We start from the raw sequence: 21,583 nt of genomic DNA on the forward strand, positions 1-21,583 counted from the left end.
ATCTGACCCGTAGTGTTAGCTTACATAATCGTAATTCTATACCTTGGTAATTAACTATCTCACACAAATTACTATAATTAGTATGCCTTTTACAAGCCAAAACACGTTTTGAAAATGTCTCATCTAAATGCCTCTATTATCTATCAAATTCTCTGCCATCTAAACAGATTCAGAGTTGCCAATTTTCTACCTTACAAAAGTGCATTTGACTTGCTATTATATTTTTACACCCCTATGCCCGCTAGCACTAGTTGTTACACCCACTGTTATGTGGGACCCCAGACAACTCTCTTACATGCTCTGGATCTCAGATTCCCGGGTGTACAAAGGAAAGGGAGGGGGATACAGTGTTCTTTGGGCCATTCCGCAAACTAGTTTCTCAGCTCCAACGCCCCCTCCTGGGCTCGCTCTGTAATCCTGGGACTGGGTCTCTGCTCCCTCATCTTCCTTTGCCAGAGCTGCTGTGCTCTGCCAGGATGGAGCCCAGAGAGGCCGAGATGCAGGAGAGGAGAAAAGGCCTTGCTCCTTCCCGTATGCCTTCATTCCTGTCAGTAGTGTTTCTTCACCATGGCTTTGGCCGTTGGTTCCAGCCCTGTTTTCTGTTTTTGGTTTGTTCCTGCACTTCCAGAACAGCCTTAGGGGACTCCCTCAGAGAAAGCAGCAGCAGACAGGCTGTGTTCTCAGAGGTCAAGGTCCCAGCTCAGTGGTGTTCTCTTAAGAGCTTCTAGATTCTCTTCCCTTTGCACTTCCTGTCTCAGGAGTCACATACTTGTTTCCTGCAAATACTACCTCTGTGTTCTCAGCGTCCCCTATAGTCAGAGAGCTTTTTCAGCTCTATATCACCTGCATTAAACTTTGCCAATAGCCAGCCAGTTCCTCTTTCCTGACTGGATCTTGACCAGTACCCTCTTGTGGGTCCCTTCTCATTCTAAATCTTGGTGGTTCTCTGAAACCATTGCCAGTTTGTCATCTGGAAATAAGATACAACTTGTATCCTTCTGTTATAACTGTTACAGTGGGGGATACCAATGGCAGCTGAGATGCCATGCCAAGTTCCAAAGGACTGGACTCAATCTTACTTCACTCTTACGTATGGTTGGGATTGGTATTTTTAAACAGTGATGAGTTTGAGCCACTAGATTGGAACAAGTGGCTGGGGATAGGAGTAAGTCAGGCCTAGAACTATTAAAGAGGGATCATCCAGACTCTGACATGTGTCTTCTGATTTTCAGTCACATGATCTTTCCAAAATGTGAGTGCTATCCCACCGAGGAGCACCTGCCTTAAAGTGTGAGAAGTTCCCTATTATTTGAAATGTTGGAGTTGAATGATCATCTGTCAGAGCTTTGTAGAAAGAATTCTTTTCGTAAAGTAGAAGTTTGGATATCCTCCAATTCTGTGAGTCTGTTATTTTCCTATATATTATATTATTAATTCACTAGGATTAACACCTAAGTTTGTCTTTTTTCTTCTTCTTCTTTTTTCTAATTTCAGGACAAGGAAATAATACTGGTTTCAAATGAAACCTGTAGACATTTTGAATACAGGCAGCCCAATTGTCTCAAAAAGTAAAGACAAGATAAACTTATAGACTTTCAAATATTCTTTGAAATTTAGACAGACAATGCTTCTAAAGTAAAAATTTTAAAAGTATCATCACCACACCTACTAATTATAAAACCTTTTTTTCCCAAGTAAGCTAGAGGTATAGAGATAAACTCAGGATGTCTTCTCTGCATAGACAAGGATGTCTCTAAATCTCTAGACCTCAAACTTTCAGTTCAAAGGACATTGAAAATGATGAATTCTGACGTCTGTGTCCAAGTGACAGACACAGCTCACCTCAGAGAAACCCACTTCTTTCTTGTCTCTTTCTTGCCTCTCAGTCTTCTTGTCCTTGTCACTCCCAGCTGTGCTTAATTTAAAGTGCATCCTACTGTCCCCTGTACATCAGAAGCTACTTGACCCCAACGGGAAGCACAACTGTGGCCCAAGAACCTGCATTAGGCAGGAGAGATTCCAGAACGCTACCTACTGTCTCTGCAATGTTAATTGTACAACCAAATCACCTGGGAACCTTATTACAATGCAGAGTCTACTTCAGTAAGTGGAACGGAGCCCAACACTGCGCATTTCATACTCCCAGGGATGTCCATGCTACTGGCCCTAGAATCACATTGAAGAAGCAAATCTCTAACCAAATTTAGGTATTAAGTATCACTGTGGCTGTGGCTTGGCTTTGACCTAGTATAATCTCAAAAACAGAGTTTTGCCTTATTCTTGCCCCTTAAGCATTTTTGGGACAATTAGAAGACAGCTCTAGAGGATCAACATGTTTTTTATTACAATTTTTCTTGGCTTATAAATGTTTTTTGCTAACTATAAAAATATTTTTAAACTATATGTTTGTGTTTTATTATCCATATTTTCATTCTGTGACTTTCCAGAATTGACATGATTCTATGAAGCAATTTTAGTTTCATGGAAAAATTCTCTAGCAAGGACATATGAGGAGTTTAAAATTTTGTTCTTTATTTTTAAATTATTTATTCTTAATCTCAGCAATACTAGAATGTGAAAGAAATTACTTACATAGGATAAAACTGATGATACATTTTACTATCAAGTAGTTAAATAAGTTCTTTCTCTCTATAAAAAAGAAAGCAAACAAATCACATCCTTTGATAACAATGTTGTAAAATTGAACAAAAAAGTATAGCTATGTAAATGTGTTCACTATGTGACAAAGAGCTGGTTCTTTGAAAAGATTAACAAAATTGACAAAACCTTGGCTAGACTCACTAAGATAAAAAGAGAAAAGACACTAATAAACAAAATCAGAAATGAAAAAGGGGGAGTTACCATGGACGCTACAGAAACACAAAGGATCACCAAGAATACTATGAAGGACTATATGCCACCATATTCAATAACCTAGAAGAAATGGACAAGTTCCTAGAAACATATAGCTTTCCTAGGCTGAACTATGAAGAATGAAAAATCTAAACAGACCGATCACCAGTAACAAAATTGAATCAGTCATCCAAAACCTTCCCAAAAGCAAAAGTCCTGGACCAGATGGCTTCACTAGTGAATTCTACCAAACCTGCAAAGAGGATCTAATACCAGTCCTACTCAAACTCTTCCAAAAAATTGAAGAAGAGGCAGTACTCCCTAACTCATTTTACGAGGCCAACATTACGCTGATACCAAAGCCTGGCAGGGACAACACAAAAAATAGAGAACTACAGACCAATATCTCTGATGAATACAGATGCAAAAATCCTAAACAAAATTCTAGCAAATCGAATGCAACAATGCATTAAAATGATTCTTCATCACGACCAACTTGGGTTCACCCCAGGGACACAAGGATGGTTCAACATATGCATCAATGTGATACATCACATAAACAAAACAAAGGACATAAATCATATGATTATATCAATTGAGGCAGAAAAAGCATTTGGGAAGATACAACATCCATTCATGATTAAAACACTTAATAAAATAGGTATAGAAGGAAAATACCTTAACATAATAAAGGCCATATATGACAAACCCTCAACTAATCTCATAATTAATGGTGAAAAACTGAAGCCCTTTGCTCTACGTTCAGGAACACGACAGGGCTTTCCCCTATCACCTCTGCTTTTCGACACACTGTTGGAAGTCCTTGCCAGAGCAATCAGGCAAAAGAAAGAAATAAAAGGCATCCAAATTGGGAATGAAGAAGTTAAATTGTCACTCTTTGCAGATGACATGATGCTATATATAGAAAACCCTAAAGACTCCACCAAAAAGCTATTAGAAACAATCAACGAATACAGTAATGTGGCTGGCTAGAAAATCAACGTCCATTGCATTCCTATATACTAACAATGAAATCTCAGAAAAAGACATAAAAACAACAATTCCTTTTGCAATTGTAGCAAAAAGAATAAAATACCTAGGAATAAACTTAACCAAGGATCTGAAAGAACTATATGCTGAAAACTACAAGACATTTTTAAAAGAAATTGAAGAAGACACAAAGAAATGGAAAGACATTCCGTGCTCATGGATTGGAAGAATCAACATAATTAAAATGGCCACATTACCCAAAGCAATATACAGATTTAATGCAATCCCCATCAAAATCCCAATGGCATTTTTTAAAGAAATAGAACAGAAAATCATCAGATTTGTTTGGAACCCCAAAAGACCCCGAATAGCCAAAGCAATCTTAAGAAAACAGAACAATACTGGCGGTATCACACTCCCTGACTTTAGCTTGTACTACAGGGCAACAATAATCAAAACAACCTGATATTGGCAGAAAAACAGACACATAGACCAATGGAATAGAATTGAGAACTTAGAAATAAAACCACATAAATATGGACAGATAATTTTCGACAAAGAAGCAAAAAACATACAATGGAGAAAAGACAGCCTCTTCAATAAATGGTGCTGGGAGAATTGGAAAGCCATGTGCAAAAGAATGAAACTGGACTGCTATCTGTCACCATGTACCAAAATTAATTCAAAATGGATCAAAGGCTTAAGTATAAGATCTGAAACAATAAACTGTATAGAAGAAAACATAACTAAACTTACGGACCTTGGGTTCAAAGAGCATTTTATGAATTTGACTCCAAAGGCAAGGTAAGTAAAAGCTAAACTAAATGAATGGGACTATATCAAACTTAAAAGCTTCTGCACAGCAAAAGAAACCATCGACAAAATAAAAAGGCAACCAACTGAATGGGAGAAGATTTTTGCAAACAGTGCCTCCGATAAGGGGCTAATATCCAAAATATACAAGGAACTCATGAAACTCAACAACAAAAAGGAAACAACCCAATTGAAAAACGGGCAGAGAACCTGAAGATACATTTCTCCAAAGATGACATACAAATGGCAAATAGACATATGAAAAAGTGCTCTACATCACTAATCATCAGAGAAATACAAATAAAAACCACAATGAGATATCACCTCACCTCAGTCAGAATGGCTATCATGAACAAGACAAATAGTAACAAGTGTTGGAGAGGCTGTGGAGAAAAAGGAACCCTCATACATTGTTGGTGGGAATGCAGACTGGTGCAGCTGTTATGGAAGGCAGTGTGGAGGTTCCTCAAAAAATTACGAATAGAATTACCGTGTGACCCAGCAATCCCTCTCCTGGGTATCTACCTAAAAAATCTGAAAACATTTATCCATAAAGACATGTGTGCGCTAATGTTCATTGCAGCTTTATTTACAGAGGCCAAGACATAGAAACAACCAAAATGTCCTTCAACAGATGAATGGATAAAGAAGTTGTGGGGTATATGCACAATGGAATACTATTCGGCGGTAAGAAAAGATGAAATAGGACCATTTCATCTTTGACAACACGGATGGATCTTGAGATTATGATGTTAAGCGAAATAAGTCAGACAGAAAAAGCAGAGAACCATATGATTTCACTGATATGTGGTATACAAACCAAAAACAATAAAAGAACAAGACAAACAAATGAGAAACAAAAACTCATAGACACAGACAATAGTTTAGCGGTTACCAGAGGGTAAGGGGGGTGGGGGTGGTAGATGAGGGTAAGGGGGATCAAATATATGGTGATGGAAGGAGAACTGACTCTGGGTGGTGAATATACAATGGGATTTATAGATGATGTATTACAGAATTGTACACCTGAAATATATGTAACTTTACTGACAATTGTCACCCCAATAAACTTTAATTAAAAAAAAAAATGTGTCCACTAGGGATTTTTAATTGTATTCTTCTAAATAATACTGAAGTTAAAGATGAAATCGAATTTGAAATTTTAGCTCATATAGAAATAAATAAGAATAAGTACAGTACATTCCTTATCAAAACCAATGGTATAAAACCAAAGAATTTTTCAGGGGAAAGTTTATAGTCTTACATGCGTTCTTTTAGGAAAAAAGTAAAATAAATGGACTATTTACCTCAAGAAGCTAGATGAGATACACAAAACTGGACCCCAAAGAAGTAGAATTAAAAAGTTAATAAAGAAAAAAAATAGCCAAAGAGAACATGTAAAACAATATCTTTGGTCAGTAAAATGAAGAGTTGCAATGTAACAGTGTGGTCCGTGCCTCCCAGGCCTGGGGTCCCTCCGGTCTCCATCCTTCCCAGGCCGCCATTCTCTGGCCAATGGCTGCAGGTAGAATATGGGTGATGTTGCCCCATGGCTTCACCCATTTAAGACACAATTTTCTCATTTGGATAGCACTCAGGTGTTTTACAGATGTGTTATAAGTATAAAGCACTATGATATAAGTTAAAATGCTTTATAAATTAAATACTAATGAGTAAGTAAATATCAGGTTTTGCTAAAATTACTAGAAGTAGATAAAAGGAAGTGGACATGAAAAGAAGGAAAAACCTAGAGAAGCTCACTTCAGGGATAAACACACTAACATTTCCTGTTTAACAAGATGTTGGGGAAAGAAACACAAAGCATCTAGTAGGGTCTCACATATTCTATGCCCTTAATCATTATTTGTTGCATTCTCTTCCACATTAACTCCCGCACCAGAAAAATCTGGTGAAAATGTGTTTCTTACTCCTAGTAATCCAAACTTAGACAATTCTCAGTAACATTCCAGTTAAAGTACCAGATTTTTGTAAGTTAACTTGGGTATCTGCCATTCAGCCATTCAAATGCTATTTATCTATTGAAGTCTTTTAATGAGCAAAGCACAAGTCATGGCTGTGGGAATACAAGAATGAATAAACCCAGTCTCAGACCTGAAGCAGCGTTATGTCTCCTGACAGAGAAAACATGTATACAAAGGCATCTAATAGCGGGTAGAATGTAGTGACAAGAAAATAGGAATCCTGACAGGGAGTAATTTTTTTCGGGCTGGGGAAGGTGGAAGAGAGATGGGGCACGTATGCAGATTTACAAAGGATACAGAGGCATTTGGGTCTTGAAAGATCAGAAGTGTCTGGGGTCCACAGCAGGGAATTCAAGGTGAGTGATAGGAGGCCACGGAGCATGTATGAGAAGCAGGCAGTTTATCAGCACACTTTGGATTTCAATCCATTATAGGGAATAAATACACAGAGAATTAATAATTATAGTTTTAAAATACAAAACTTAATAGAAGAAGCAACTAATACACTCTATGCTCGGAATGGTCAAACTAATTATTATTAGTACAAAAGCATTTATCTTACATGTTTTATTAGTCCCAGTATTCATAAAAATTAGAAATACAAAACACCTAGTATACACATATCTATCCTCTGTTGGCCAACATTACTTCATTTTTTCCCCAACAAAAGTAAAAACTGATTATTCTGTTTCCATCTCCGCTGGCAAAAAAACAACAAAATACAGAAACAAACAAAAAACCCCCCAAAAAACAGTCATGAAATGCAACTGTTAAGTTCATGTCTGAGCTCTTGAATTCAAGTTGTATTTATGAGGCCCTGTATCAATGACAAATGGAACCAAGTACATACATTCGGGTCTACAGGGAGTGGAACAGGCTCAAAACTATTTGAGACCTAAAATAAATAAGGAACTCTGAAAGAAATCAAGAAGTGGCCTAGAGAAAATAAAAGGAGTTTCTGACGCATGTATGTGCACAAGGTTGCTTTTCAGTGTCTGCACAGTGAGATTTCAGTGGTAGGCAAGATCCCCAAAGGGCTGGCAGCAGAGACTCACTTATGCAATTTTGAACAAGAACTAGAAACAACACTTTGTAATACTAGCTAAAAGAGCTGTTTGAGAAACCACAAAGAGGTACACAGTTACATTCAAATTAATTGGCAAGCGAAGACATTTAGGAAACAGCATAGGGAGGTCTGTAATTCTTTGGGAAAAATAATGATTGTGCGAGCAAGTAAATTCGTTCCAGAGAGATCAATTTTCAGAGGACAATTAACACCTTTTGTTTACCAGAATACAATTTACACTGTTCTCCTTGATTCCCACTTCTGGACCCTCTTAGAAAAGTACTACTAAATATTGTATATGTGTATGTATAAACATATGCTTACACGATCAAGGTTCAATGCGTGGTTGTAAATTATATAAGAAAAAAATGTACTACATTGGGTGTCAGGAGACCTGGATTTATTTGTCACAGTTCAGACACTTAACTAGTTGGATGACTTGTGATATTTAAATTCATTGTCTGGTCCATTGTTTTCTTCTTAATGAATGAAAGATGGTCTGCATTAGTATTCTTCAAATTGAGCTATACAAGAAAGCCCACTGAAGGGTGGAAGAAAATATAAAAACTTCATAATTTTTCATTAGATTTTTGTGTACTCTAAAGAATGTAAGTACCTTTGTAGGCCAACAAAAACTATTTTTGTGGGCAGTTAGATACATGATAAAGCTATTATATTTTATATTTTGCCAATAAGGGTCAAAGAACTCTGGCAAACACTGCTCTGGATGACCTCTAAGCATATTCCAATGTTAAATGTCTGTGATCTGAATGGTTCAGTTTTTACATGTAGGTCAAGGTGTGCACATACAGAATTGAAGAATTACATGGGTCCCCACAGATTCACGTTGACTTCCTGTCAACTGGATACCTGCTGTCTTCCTCTTGACCTAGATCTCCTCAAAGGTGGGGCCTACCCCTTCCCTCTTTGCCTTGCCCTCGATGCCATAACAGTACCCTGCAGACATCCGGTGCTGAAATGTAAGTTTGTCAAAGGAATACCTCTGTATTTCAAGAACTATTTATCTGCTTTGAAAAGAGAACACAAGAGAAATTAGTTTTTGATCCTCACATACAAGTAGATATTTATTTGGATTTATTAGTGGTAGAGTCCATTTTCTTCTAATATTTAAATTTTCTTATCAAGACTACTGTCACCTATAGTCTCTGTTATTGATAACATTATTCAGTACTTCTTTTCTCATTAAAAGTTGATGAGCCTTCAGATACAGAAGCTGAAAAATAAACATCTGTCACACGGAGCATAATTTTCTTTGACATTAAATACAGAGTTGCGGGGTTTCCAAGATTGGAGAAGACTGCACTTTTGGACAGGAAATATTGATTATATCATCAGAACGCAGAAAGAGAGCGAGCGAGAAAGAAAAAAAAAATGTGTCTTGCTCTCAGACAGTACTCAGAGGGGTTTTTGAGGTTGATGGGTTATTTTTCCATGCCACACTTTTATTTATTTTTGATCTAGTAAAAAGACATTTCTGACAGGTTTCCTACCACCACCGTTGAACATGAACCTGGAACTGAGAAGTCAAAGATTTAATGAAACGGAAAACTCCTTTAGGGAATATGAAAGATTCCAAGTATCCAAAGAGTGCAATGCTTGTCTAGTTCACCGTATTTGGCGACACCACATTGGCAGATTAATCATAAGAACATCAATATAGAAAAGCAGCACGGATCTATATTCTTATTTCTGGGTTCTCCAATGCAAAGTGCAGGCAGATATTTAAGAGTTACTTCATGTCTGTGCTGCAAGGTTTATAAATTTCCATTTAAAACAGAAATCTCCTTCATAATGTAGTAGTATTTATGCTAATTAACTTGAGGTCTGGAGAGGGAAAAAAATCCTTTTTCACTTAAATCTCTGGCATTCCATCTCAAATGTTGGTGTTCATCAGGCTGACCCCCTCTTTTCAGTTTTCATTTTCTTGGAATCAGCTAATAAATTTGCACCTAAATTTCCAGTTAGTAACCTCACACAAGATACCCATGTCTAGTTGTCCACTGTACTTTTTCACGTAGAGTTCCCCGCTTGTGTAAAATCCAGATTTTTGAATGAACTCATTTTTGTGTCTCCCCTGTATGCATTCACTATAGTAGTCCCCATTTTGGTGAAATAAATCATTGATTCAGTTGCTATAGGAACCTGGAGATCATCCTAGACTCCTCTTTTTCCTTCACCTATGTGTTGTATCTTTGTGCCATCTGTCTTCTGACAATTTTCTACGTGCCCATGCAGAATATGGGTTCTTGAGAAGGAAAGAACTTTCTTTTTTACCCTCTGCCTTCTACCACCAGGAGATGGTAAATGATGACTGAAAGCATTTACAGTGAAGAAAGCGAGGTAAATTTGTTCACAATTCAAGGTACATGTGCAAGGTTGTTTGACTCTTTGATTCCAGCAAGTGCAGGTGTGAGGTAATGAGTTCTTATGTGAGGAGATGTACTTACACCTGTGTTTATTGCAATGGAATCGTTGCATGTTTGCCCTTGTTTCAGTGTGTTGGTTAACTAATCCCCCTGGGAATTTCGGGTGCCTGTTATTACAGCTTGAATGCCTAATAGTTTGAGCCTCCAGGTTTTATTTTTGGCTTGGGAAACATTCAGTGCACCTCATTTGCTGATGAATTATTGGCTAATTAAGTTAAATTCACATGGTCCTGTCAATGTGAAAGCAAGAGCAGTTTTAAGCGAAGAGATGTCGGCTAACGACATGCAGTTAGAAGCTCAAACTAGCCGGATTTGTTTTGAGAAATCAGTCAGACGAAGTCCCCTCCTGGTGATTTGTTTTATTTACTGAGATCTAGAAATATGTTTCCCATCCACTCCTACAATGTGTCAGTGGTCAGCCAAATGGAGGACATTCACCTTTGTGCTAAAAGCCTTCTGAAGAGTTCCAGACAAAAATTTGCCAAGCTGAGGGATGATGGAGAAGATAAGCAATGAGCCAACTTACTGAGGTCAAGTGAAGTCTCAACGTGTCCAGCAGTAGTCATCGTCTGGTAATCTTGCCTCCTTCTCTACCGTAAAAGCAAAGGACTTTCCCGACTTCTCCTTCTCCTCACTACTTACTCTACGACAGCCTTGTAAGAACTGACGTGATGGATAAGCAGGGCCTGAGCTCCCCAGTGTCAGCCTTTTCTTATCATGACAATGGAATCAGGCCCTTGTCACATGAGACCAACAGGAGAACAGAACATCCCTGGGGGATCGAGTGAGTTAACTGCTTCCGCTGTGCTTGCCGCTGTGGGGCTTGACTGCTCCTCTCTCTCAGCCGGGTCAATTCCTTAACGAATCGGCCAGAGCATCACTTGTGTTTACCTGTCTATGTTTAAAGTTTTTTCTGTCTCTTACTCTCTGGAATCATACTACAAAGCCCACTAGCAACAGCAGTCAGGATTTTATGTTTCTCTCAGATTTTTATTAATACATGCTTATTTTCTTAGATGGAAATCATTTTAAGCTGAGTAAAAAGCATGGGCTATATTGTTTAACTTTTTGTGTAAGAAAATAAGGTATACCAATGGCTTCCCTCCCCCTTCTTTGCCTCCAATGGACATAAAATATGCCCCAGGAACCTAAAAATGGAAGCTGCCTTTATTACGGCAGTGCCTGGAAGCAGGGGAATCATTAGATGTGGTGTCATTGTTGCCATTAAAAATCTTACTCTTTGGGTGTTTAATGACAGTCCCTGCAAGTTTGCTTCTGGCAAAAACCTGACCCCCAAAGTCTCGGCTGGGAAACAGATTATACAAATGAATTTTCAAACAACCTATATAGCTGTGCTTTTTTGGGTTATCTTTATAAACTGAAAAGCAGGATTCAATTCCATTAGAGACTGTGCTATAAATAACACTGCTGAGTTATTTTCAATATTTAATTTAAAATAATGGCTCAGTGACCTAATGACTTTTAGAAAATAGGCCTCTCTGTACAAGGAAAATTCTACCTGATCAGAAATTAGGTATGCATGTGTACCAGGCACCTCAGAGAGAGAATCCCTTGGGGTCATGCATTTCCTCAAAAACCACATTCCGTACATGTATAATGTCCACCTATTACAAAATAATAAAATCCTTTTTACTTTAGCAGTAATGAAAATTGAGATACCAATTAATAGGACGACTTATTCCAATCCCTCAGTAAGTCAGCAGAAGAGCCAGAACCCAGAGACATATCTTCCGTGGCTGATATTTAAGTAGAGCACACACATCCACATGCATTCTCCTCTTTCTGTGCTCTCCCAGCTTGTGGGGACTCTAAATTTCATTTGTAGCTACACATTCTTAACCTCCAGAAAGACTTCTCACTTGCATTTGACATTCTGCCCAGTCTTCCCAAAGAACAGTATTCTTAAACCACATTAAAATTACTTGTATATTTCCAGTAGCAGAGAATCAGACTTCTGGGTAATAGAAATACCAACCTTCATTTGCACGTCTAAAAGCCATTTGTTTCCATAAAACTAAGTTCTTCTATGTGACTATTGAACATTTGCAGGTGCAATTTCCAGGAGATGAGGCGGCTGCAAATGTAGCCCTTGAAGTAAAAGATGATCAAAATAAATCAAATAATCATCATCAAATTAGTAACAACTGAAAGTGAAAGCAGAAGAGGTGGTAATGAGCAAGGTTCCCCATCTCCCCCACCCCCCACCACTGAAGTGTTCAGAACGAATCTCGTAAGAAGCCAAATCTAAAAAAATAATGAACACTGTGCAAACTGTCTTTAAAGGCTTGATTCCTTCTGTCTGTCAGTATACACCTGGCGTACTGCACATCCCAGGAAAGTGTCTGGTGGGTATAGTTTTGGATGTCCCTATTTTCATTGGCAGGGAAGGTGGGATGCCTTGGCTGACAAGATGTTATCTTGCTTCCTTCTCTACCGTAAAAGCAAAGGACTTTCCTGACTTCTGAAAGGGGTGGCGTATTTCCCTAAGTAATAGCAGGATGCTATGACCAGTGAAAGTGAGGATGGGTGCTGGACAGCAAAAACCAACATATGTCCACCATATTCTTCTAGACTAGGCTCTTATTTCCTCATGTCTACATGTTTTTATTTTAACTTAATAGTTAGGGAAATGAAATTTCAGATTAATGTAATTTATGAAATATCCTTTAATTGACATATGAATCTGCACTGGACCAGTGACATATAGAATCTGCAAGAATATTATCAAGCATAGGGCAGGCACTCGCTACCTTATAAAAAAGTCTGTTATTCAGAGCTTGGAAATTTTTCCTTTTGTTGAGCTAAAATCACTCATTCCATTTCTCAAGAGCTATTGAGTGCCTAGGATACTTCAGGCACCCTGCTGGTGCTCATATAGTCCTTATGAACCTGGTAGTCTACTATAACTTCTGCTTATCGATCCTATTTCTTCACATCAGCTCTAGTTCTATATTTTAGAAGTACAAGGTGTAACTCAAATAGTGTAGTGAAGTCTAGATGCACATAAACAAATAACAACCAGTTAGAAGCTATAATGGAAAAAGATTCTATTCATCGTAGCACCCCAAAATATAAGATAGCTTAAAAAGTACTTAATAAGGAATTTGTAGATCAAATGTGAAGACGGCTATAAAAATTTACTAAGGGTCATAAAAGATAACTTGAATAAATGGAGGGACATAACACATCCCTGGGTGGGAATATTCAACATTGTAAAAACACTACTTCTCCTCAAATTAGTCTAAAAATTTAATGAAACCCCAATTATAATCCCAAAGTTATTTTTTGCTTGAAACAAACCAGAGTTATTTTCAACTCCATCTGGAATAATAAATACCAGGGAGGCCAAAAAAATGTATACACATGACTTGTATTCATCTTTTGTTACCAGTATATATTGAGTATTACAATTTTAATACAGTTTTTTCCTTTCATAAAATGTGTATACATTTTTGTGGCACTCTCTATATGTAAATACAGCATAGAAACTCTTGAACATGGGGAAGGGGTGTGAGGGAATGATCTACTAGATATTAAAATGAGCCAAGAAAATGAAATGATGAAAACAGGGAAGACCAAAATCTCAGTGGAACAATAGAAACCAGAACATGCATACACATATATATACCTCCACATATGTGCTTTATATTATAAATCCAAAGTTTAAGGTTGAAGGGTGTTAGGACGCATGAATAACCATCAAGGAAGAAAATCAAATCCTGCACTTCATATTCAAACAAATTTCAAGAGGATTCTACGATGGTAGAATAGGTTAACACTGTGCTTGCTGCCTCCCATGACCACATTAAAATTACAACTAAATTACAGAGCAATCAACCTCAAGAACCATCGGAAAACTAGCTGAACAGAATCCCTGTAACTAAGGGTATAAATCAGACACCACGTCGAGACTGGTAGGAGGGGTGGAGATGTGAAATAGGCTGACCCCACTCCTACAGATAGTGGTTAAGCATTGGGAGGGATATTTTGGCAGTGGAGGCCCCCCCTGAGGAGTGAGGGTTTCCAGCCCCACACCTGACTCCCCAGCCCAGGGATCCAGTGCTGGGAAGAGGATTCCCCCTAACTTCTGGCTGTGAAAATTAGCAAGGATTCAGGTGAGACAGAAGGAAGCTGGAAACCCAGACATCCTCTTAAAGGACCCGCACAAAGACTCACTCGCTTGCAGGTACTCACCCTGGGCTCCAGCGGAGGGGGAAGAACTTGAGAGGCACCAGAGACATACAGGGTAAGACTGTGTGTGTAGCTTCAGGGTGAGGGCTAGAGGGATAGCCTCCATTATCCCTGTGTGGAGCCCAGTTCATGTGGAGCCTACAGATGGGTGTCCACTTTCCTGTGTTGAGCCCTCCCCCACAGGGTCAAATCTAAAACCACATTGGCCTGGTGAACTCCACACACCTCACCCCAGTGACTCCCTGGGCCCTGGCCCTACCCAACTCATGCAATATTGCTGGAGGCGCTCTCAGCTCTTGGGCAACCAGCCCTGCCCCACACACTAGAGGAGGCTCTTCCAACAACAAACCACCTACAGCAGCTTGTACAACCACCTGGGACACTTTTGATGGTGGGCAAACAGCCCCAATTCATGCTGCAGCCTTTCTTAGACAATTTTTGGGGATCTGCGAAGCCAAGGCAAGTGGTAGCTGGCCTTGGTGCTCTCTGGACATTTTGTTGAGAGTCCACAGGTTCAGCACTAGTTCAAGAACTGAATCTGCATTATCCTTGTGAACATCACCCACCCCCACCCCAGTGATTCCCTGAGACCCCACACTACCCAATTCACCCAGCACCACCAAAGACACTTTTAGCACAAGGGCAACCAGCCCAGCCCTGCTCACCTAAGAAAGCACTTTCAGTGGCTGAGCCTTATAGGCAGCCAGCAGATGGCAACAAACGTAAGGGTGCCCTGGGTCTTTTGCTAAACTGACCCAAGTGTGATACTAGTGAAAGCCAGCCATGATTCTCAGCAAGGCTACCTCCACATGCCTCTACGTCCAGCACAGGCAGTGACCAACCACATATAGCTTTGTAGCTCCTATCAGGGAACACAAGGCAGGTCACAGGCAATAGCCGAATTTGGCCTGCATGGAAGCCCCTCCCAAGAGGCACCAAAACAACACACCTGAAGGAAAGCTTCAGACGACACCAGAGCACCACCCAATTATCCCACAAGCAGCACACCCAAAGCATGGTCTCAACAGGCAGAGGAGCCCACTGGGGCAAATCCCCCCCCTGAGGAGTCAGCTCCCACACAGCAGCTCATACACTCTAGCCAATCCTCACAGCCAGTCAGACTGAGAGTCAATCCAACCACTGACATAGGGCACACACAACAAACACAGGGGAGACTCCTGGAGTACATGGTACAGATGATCAGGGAGACTGTGCCACTAAGCCACATAGGACACCTACTGCAAAGACTGAGAGAGGTAGAAGACCTACCGAGTGCATAGAAATGAACACAGAAAGGAAGACAAAATGAGGAAACAAAAAACCATGTCCCAAATAAAAGCACTTAAGAAAACTCCAGAAAAAGAACTAAATGAAATAGAGACAACCAACCTACCAGACACAGAGTTCAAAACACTGGTCATAAAAATGCTAAGAAATGTAGTGAGAAACTTCAACAAAGGGATAGTAAGCACAAAGAAGGACATCAAAACCATAAATGAAAAAGTCAGAAGTAAAGAATACAATAACTGAAATGAAGAATACAGTGGAAGGAATCACCAGCAGCCTAGACTATGCAGAGGATCAAGTCAGAGATTTGGAAGATAAGTTAGCACAAAACACCCAATCAAAACAACAAAAAGAAAAGGGAATAAAGAAAAAACAAAGATAGTTTAAGGGACAACATCAAGTGTACCAACATTTGCATCACAGAAGTATCAGGAAGAGAAGAGAGGAAGCAAGGGATCAAGTCCCTATTTAAAGAAATGATGACTGAAAACATCCCTAACCTGATGAAAAAATTAAACATACCAGTCCAAGAAATGCAGAGTCACAAACAAGATGAACCCAAAGAGGCCCACATCAAGACATAGCATTATTAAAACGCCCAAGGTTAAAGACCAAGAGAGACTCTTAAAAGCAGCAACAGAAAAGTAACTAGTAACTTATAAGGGAGTTCCCATAAAACAGTCAGCTGATTTCACAACAGAAATTTTGCAAGACAGAAGGGGGTGGCAGGAAATATTCAAAGTCATGAAAAGCAAGGGCCTACCACCAAGACTACTCTACCTAGCAAGGCTTTGATTTAAAATTGAAGAAGAGATTAAGAGTTTCCCAGACAAGAAAAAGCTAAAAGAATTCATTATCACCAAGCCAGCAGTACAAGAAATGTTAAAGGGACTTCTTAAGAGGAAGAAAGAAGAACCAACAACTACAACAAAAACCCTCATAAATATGAATAATACAATAGCAATAACTATGTACCTGTCAATAATCACTTTAAATGTAAATAGATTAAATGCTCCAATCAAAAGACATGGGGTAGCTGAATAGATAAGAAAACAAAACCCATACATGTGCTGTCTACAAGAGACCCACATCAGATCAAAAGACATGCATAGACTGAAAGTAAAGGGATGAAAAAATATATTTCATGTGAATGGAAAAAAAAAAGGCTGGGGTAGAAATACTGTATCAGACAAAATAGACTTTAAAACAAAGACCGTAGTAAGAGACAAAGATGGACATTATATAATGATAAATGGATCAGTCCAACAAGAGGATATAACCCCAAAACACATCTATGCACCCAATATAGGAGCACCTAAATATAAAAAGCAAAAATTAACTGATAAAATGATAAATTGAGAGTAACACAGTCATAGTAGGGGACTTTTACATCCCATTCATACCAGTCGATAGGTCTTCCAGACAGAAAATCAACAAGGAAGCAGTAGACTTAATGACATACCAGATCAGATAGATTTAATTGATATTTTTAGAGCATTCCACCACAGTGTAGCAGAACATACGTTCTTCTCAAGTGCACATGGAACGTTTTCCAAGATAAACCAAATGATAGGCCATAAAACAAGTCTCAATGAATTGAAGAAGACTGAAATCACACCATGCATCTTATCCAACCACAATGGTATAAAACTGGAAATCAGTTACTACAAGAAAGCCCCCCAAACACATACAACACATGGAGGCTAAATAACATGCAACTAAACAACGAGATAAAGAAAGAAATTGAAAGATACTTGAGACAAATGAAAATGAATACACAATGACCCAAAATCTATGGGACACAGCAAAAGCAGTTCAAAGAGCAAAATTTAGAGCAATACAGGCCTATCTCAAAAAGCAAGTAAATCTTAAGTAAACAATCTAACTTTACACTTAGAGGAACTGGAAAAAGATCATCAAACAAAGCCCAAAATAAGTACAAGGAAGGAAATAATAAGTATCAGAGTGGAAGTAAAACAAACAAACAAACAAAACAAAACAAAACAAAAGATCAATGAAACCAAGAGCTCGTTCTTTGAAAGATAAACAAAATTGATAAAACTTTATCCAGCCTCATCAAGAAAAAAACAGAGAACCCAAATAAATAAAATCAGAAATGAAGGAGGAGAAGTGACAACTGACACCACAGAAATGCAAAGAATTATAAGAAAGTACTACAAACAATTATATGTCAACAAATTAGACAATCTGGGAGAAATGGATAAGTTCCTAGAAACATACCATTATCTAAGACTGAATCAAGAAGAAACAGGAAATTGAAACAGACCAATAACTACTAATGAAATTGGAGCAGTAATCAAAAATCTCCCAACAAACAAAAGTCCTGGACCAGATGGCTTCAAAAATAAATTTTACTAACCACTAAAGAAGAATTAACACCTATTCTTCTCAAACTATTCCAAAAATTTCAAGAGGACGGAAGGCTCCCAAGCTCATTTTACGAGTCCATTATTGCCCTGATTTAAAAAACCACGCAAAGATATTACAAAGAAGAAAAACTATAGGCCAATATCCCTGATAAACACAGATACAAAAATCCTCAACAAAATATTAGCAAACCGAATTCAGCAATATATGAAAAAGATCATACATCATGATTGTCGCGTCCAGCACGACGAGGGTTGTGGAGAGCGAGGAGGGCGGCGCAGGGTTAAGAAAAGACAGTAGCCATGAATAGAGCTTAAGTGTGAGGACCAGTGGACCGGCAGCCTCAAGGTCTGGGCTGTGGTGCCCAATCGGGCCTAGCATCAGCTTTTATTAGTTAGGTGGGGGAGAAAAGGAGATAAAGCTTGTCAATCTCAAGATCTATGAATTCCATACACCATAATAGGAAACTGATTAAAGCCAATCACCCTTGCCTGCAGGCAGCTGCGCCGTAAGTCTCATCTTCCCCAATTGACAAAACCTATATACATATGAATAGATGGAGAGCACATCATTGAATCTTTTCCCCTGCAGGTTGTGGGAAGGAATGCAGCCACAGAGGCAGAGGCTTTTCTTAGCCTGGGGAAGGTGGGGGGCTGTGCCCACCTTTATGAACACTATGGGTTCTCCTGTTGGTCCCCACTCGACTGTGCCAGCTTGAGTTGTCCCTCCCTTGAGGAATCTTACTCATCATTGGCTGACCAGCCATCTTTTGGGGCCAAACAGGGAGACATGAGGTGCAAACACAAAGGTTTAGCAAAGTCCCTGAAAGGATCTGTCCCACAGACTCTCCTTTCTTTGGGGGCAGGTACAAGGAGACAGACGGGTAGGCTGCTGCGTGGCGACACATGAACAAGTGGGATTCATTACTGGTATGCAAGGTTGGCTCAATATCCACAAGTTAATTAGCATGATACAGCACATAAACAAAATGAAAAATAAAAATCATATGGTCTTATCAATAGATGCAGAAAAATGATTTGACAAAATCCAATGTCCACTTATGATAAAACTCTCAGCAAATTTGGAATATTGAGAACATGTCTCAATATAATAAAGGCCATATATCACAAACCCATTGCTAACATCATAGTCAATGGGGAAAAGCTAAAAGTATTCTCCTTAAGATCAGGAACTAGATAAGAATGTCCACTTTCACCATTTTTAATATACATAGTATTGGAAGTCCTAGCCACAGGAATCAGACAAGAAATAGAAATAAAAGGCATCCAAATAGGAAACGAAGATGTAAAACTGTCATTATTTTCAGGTAACATGATACTATATAGAAAGAACCCCAAAGATTCCACCAAAAAACTATTAGAACTGATAAATGAATTTAGTAAAATAGTAGGATACAAAATTAATACTCAGAAATTAGCTGCATTTTTATACACCAATAACTAACAATCAGAAAGAGAAATTAAGATAACATTCCCATTTACAACTGCATTAGAAAATAAATAAGATACCTAGGAATACATTTAACCAAGGAGGTAAAAGACCTGTACTCAGAAAATTATGACATTGAAGAAATAAAATGAAGAAGATCCAAATAAATAGAAACAGATATTGGCTCATGGATAGGGAGAATTAATATCATTAAAATGTCCATACTACCCAAAGCAATCTATAGATTCAATGCAGTCCCTATGAAAATACCAGCAGCATTTTTCACAGAAATAGAACAAATAATCATAAAATGTGTATGGAACCACAACAGACTTCAAATAGTAATGACAATGTTGAGAAAGAAGAACAAAGCTGGAGGTATCACGCTATAAGGGTGGTGAAGATGTAAATGAAAGAGCTCACTCTTACGTTTTTGGTGAAAGCATAAAGGGATACACATTTTCTGGAGGATAATTTGGATGAATTATTCCAAGACATTACATTTTTAGCCTTCCCATTAACCCAGCAATTTTATTTTTAAGCACTTATATAAATAGAAATCCATCATCAATCTATAAAGATTACCATTGCAATTATATTAATAATGTTGAAAACTATAAACAAAATGTTGATATAATGAATTATGGCAAGTTGATATGATATAATACTAGGCCACCATTAAAAATACAGAAGAATATTTAATGTCATGAAAAACATTCACTATAAATTGCTGAGTGAAAAAAAGTTACTTCAAAATAAAATATAATTACATATACGTATGCATGTATGTATTTAATCAAGTGTATGTATATGGATATAATTAGATGGACTCAGACTAATATTAACAACAGTTATTATCAGGCAGTAACAATACAGGTAATTCTAATTTTATTTCCTTCTATGAATCTGCATTTTCTAAATTTTCTACAATGTCTATGCATTACTTTGGTAGTAAAAGTAAAAATACATTCTGAAAAACAGATGTACTTTGTTTAAAGCAACAGAAATCCTTTTGACAAATGAAATCTTATATGAAAATCCAATTTGTGGAACCAATGAAAGGAGTAAAGTTGGGGTGGCAGGCCTAGATCCCTGTTCATTTTGTGGGTGTCCTTGAGCACCCACTTGGAAATGTCAGGACTAGCGGAATTCTGTTGAGAAACCATTGCTTGTCAACTCTATTCTCAGTTCCTACACGATGTGTGTTAGTGAACCTACGCAAGTCCTCACGACTGCTGGTTACCTCTAGTTACTCATAAACTGTGTTATAGTTCATTCCATTTGGTTCAGTACATTCATTGTCATATATTCATTCTTTAAGCACTTTTTAAAAAGTTGTTTTAGATTTTAGCTTTGTATTATATTAGCTTACTTGTGGATTAGAGCTAGAAGGATTTTTGTCATTACATGAATGCCCTTAGAGAATTGAATTTGATACCAGACCCTCAGATTTTATTGAAAGTTGATATGAGAAATGACTCCATCTTCCCTGAAACTATTATTAAATACACTGTCCGTTATGGTGTTGAAAGGCCCTTATAGTATAAGGAAGCATGTGATAAATTCCCCTAAAATTTTAGTACCAGAAAAAAAGTTTGCCCATTTTTATAAATGAGTATGACTTCCTTTTATAATGCTGTATTATTCCTATATAACTCATTATGTCTCCCTTTTGGCTTTGCCTGCCACAAAGCTCAAAGCTATATTTATTGCCAAACCACTGCAATGAACTGATGCCTAATTTTGCAGAAAAACTCTATCTCAAACCACTTGAGTGTTTACCCTCAACTAAATGGTCCCATGATATGCATGGCTAATGTTATAAGTATCTTAAATCCAATTTGGAAGTAGAAAAGGATTAAATAATAAGCAAACAAACAAACACATAAGTAATTTGGACTAAGAGGCTGGTCTTTGGCAGTAGAAAATGCTCACACCTAGAGTTTGGTTAGTGTCTGATGTCTATTGGCTGTTGCTCACCCTAGGGTACTGCTCTGGAATGAGTGTGCTCTTGTATGAGGCCAGACATTTGGGTTTTTCTGCTACTGAGGCCCACACCTGCACTCATCCATCCCATCAGGCTGGCTCCTTAGAGG

General features: G+C 38.3%; 1 protein-coding gene across 3 annotated transcripts in view; it reads right to left on the reverse strand.

Annotated features, from left to right (window-relative positions):
- SLC9A9 (solute carrier family 9 member A9) overlaps positions 1 to 21,583 on the reverse strand; it is a 530,083-nt gene that overhangs the window by 245,711 nt on the left and 262,789 nt on the right. For 2 of the 3 annotated variants that reach the window (XM_033090158.1, XM_033090169.1), the window contains exon 9: positions 2,593 to 2,649. The exons of the other annotated variant lie outside the window; for it this stretch is intronic. In XM_033090158.1, the coding sequence (XP_032946049.1) occupies positions 2,593 to 2,649 (57 nt within the window). The remainder of the gene's footprint in view (positions 1 to 2,592; positions 2,650 to 21,583) is intronic. 3 annotated transcript variants of the gene reach the window in all.

The sequence above is a fragment of the Rhinolophus ferrumequinum genome, chromosome 2 (genome assembly GCF_004115265.2).
Source record: "Rhinolophus ferrumequinum isolate MPI-CBG mRhiFer1 chromosome 2, mRhiFer1_v1.p, whole genome shotgun sequence".
NCBI lineage: Eukaryota > Metazoa > Chordata > Mammalia > Chiroptera > Rhinolophidae > Rhinolophus > Rhinolophus ferrumequinum.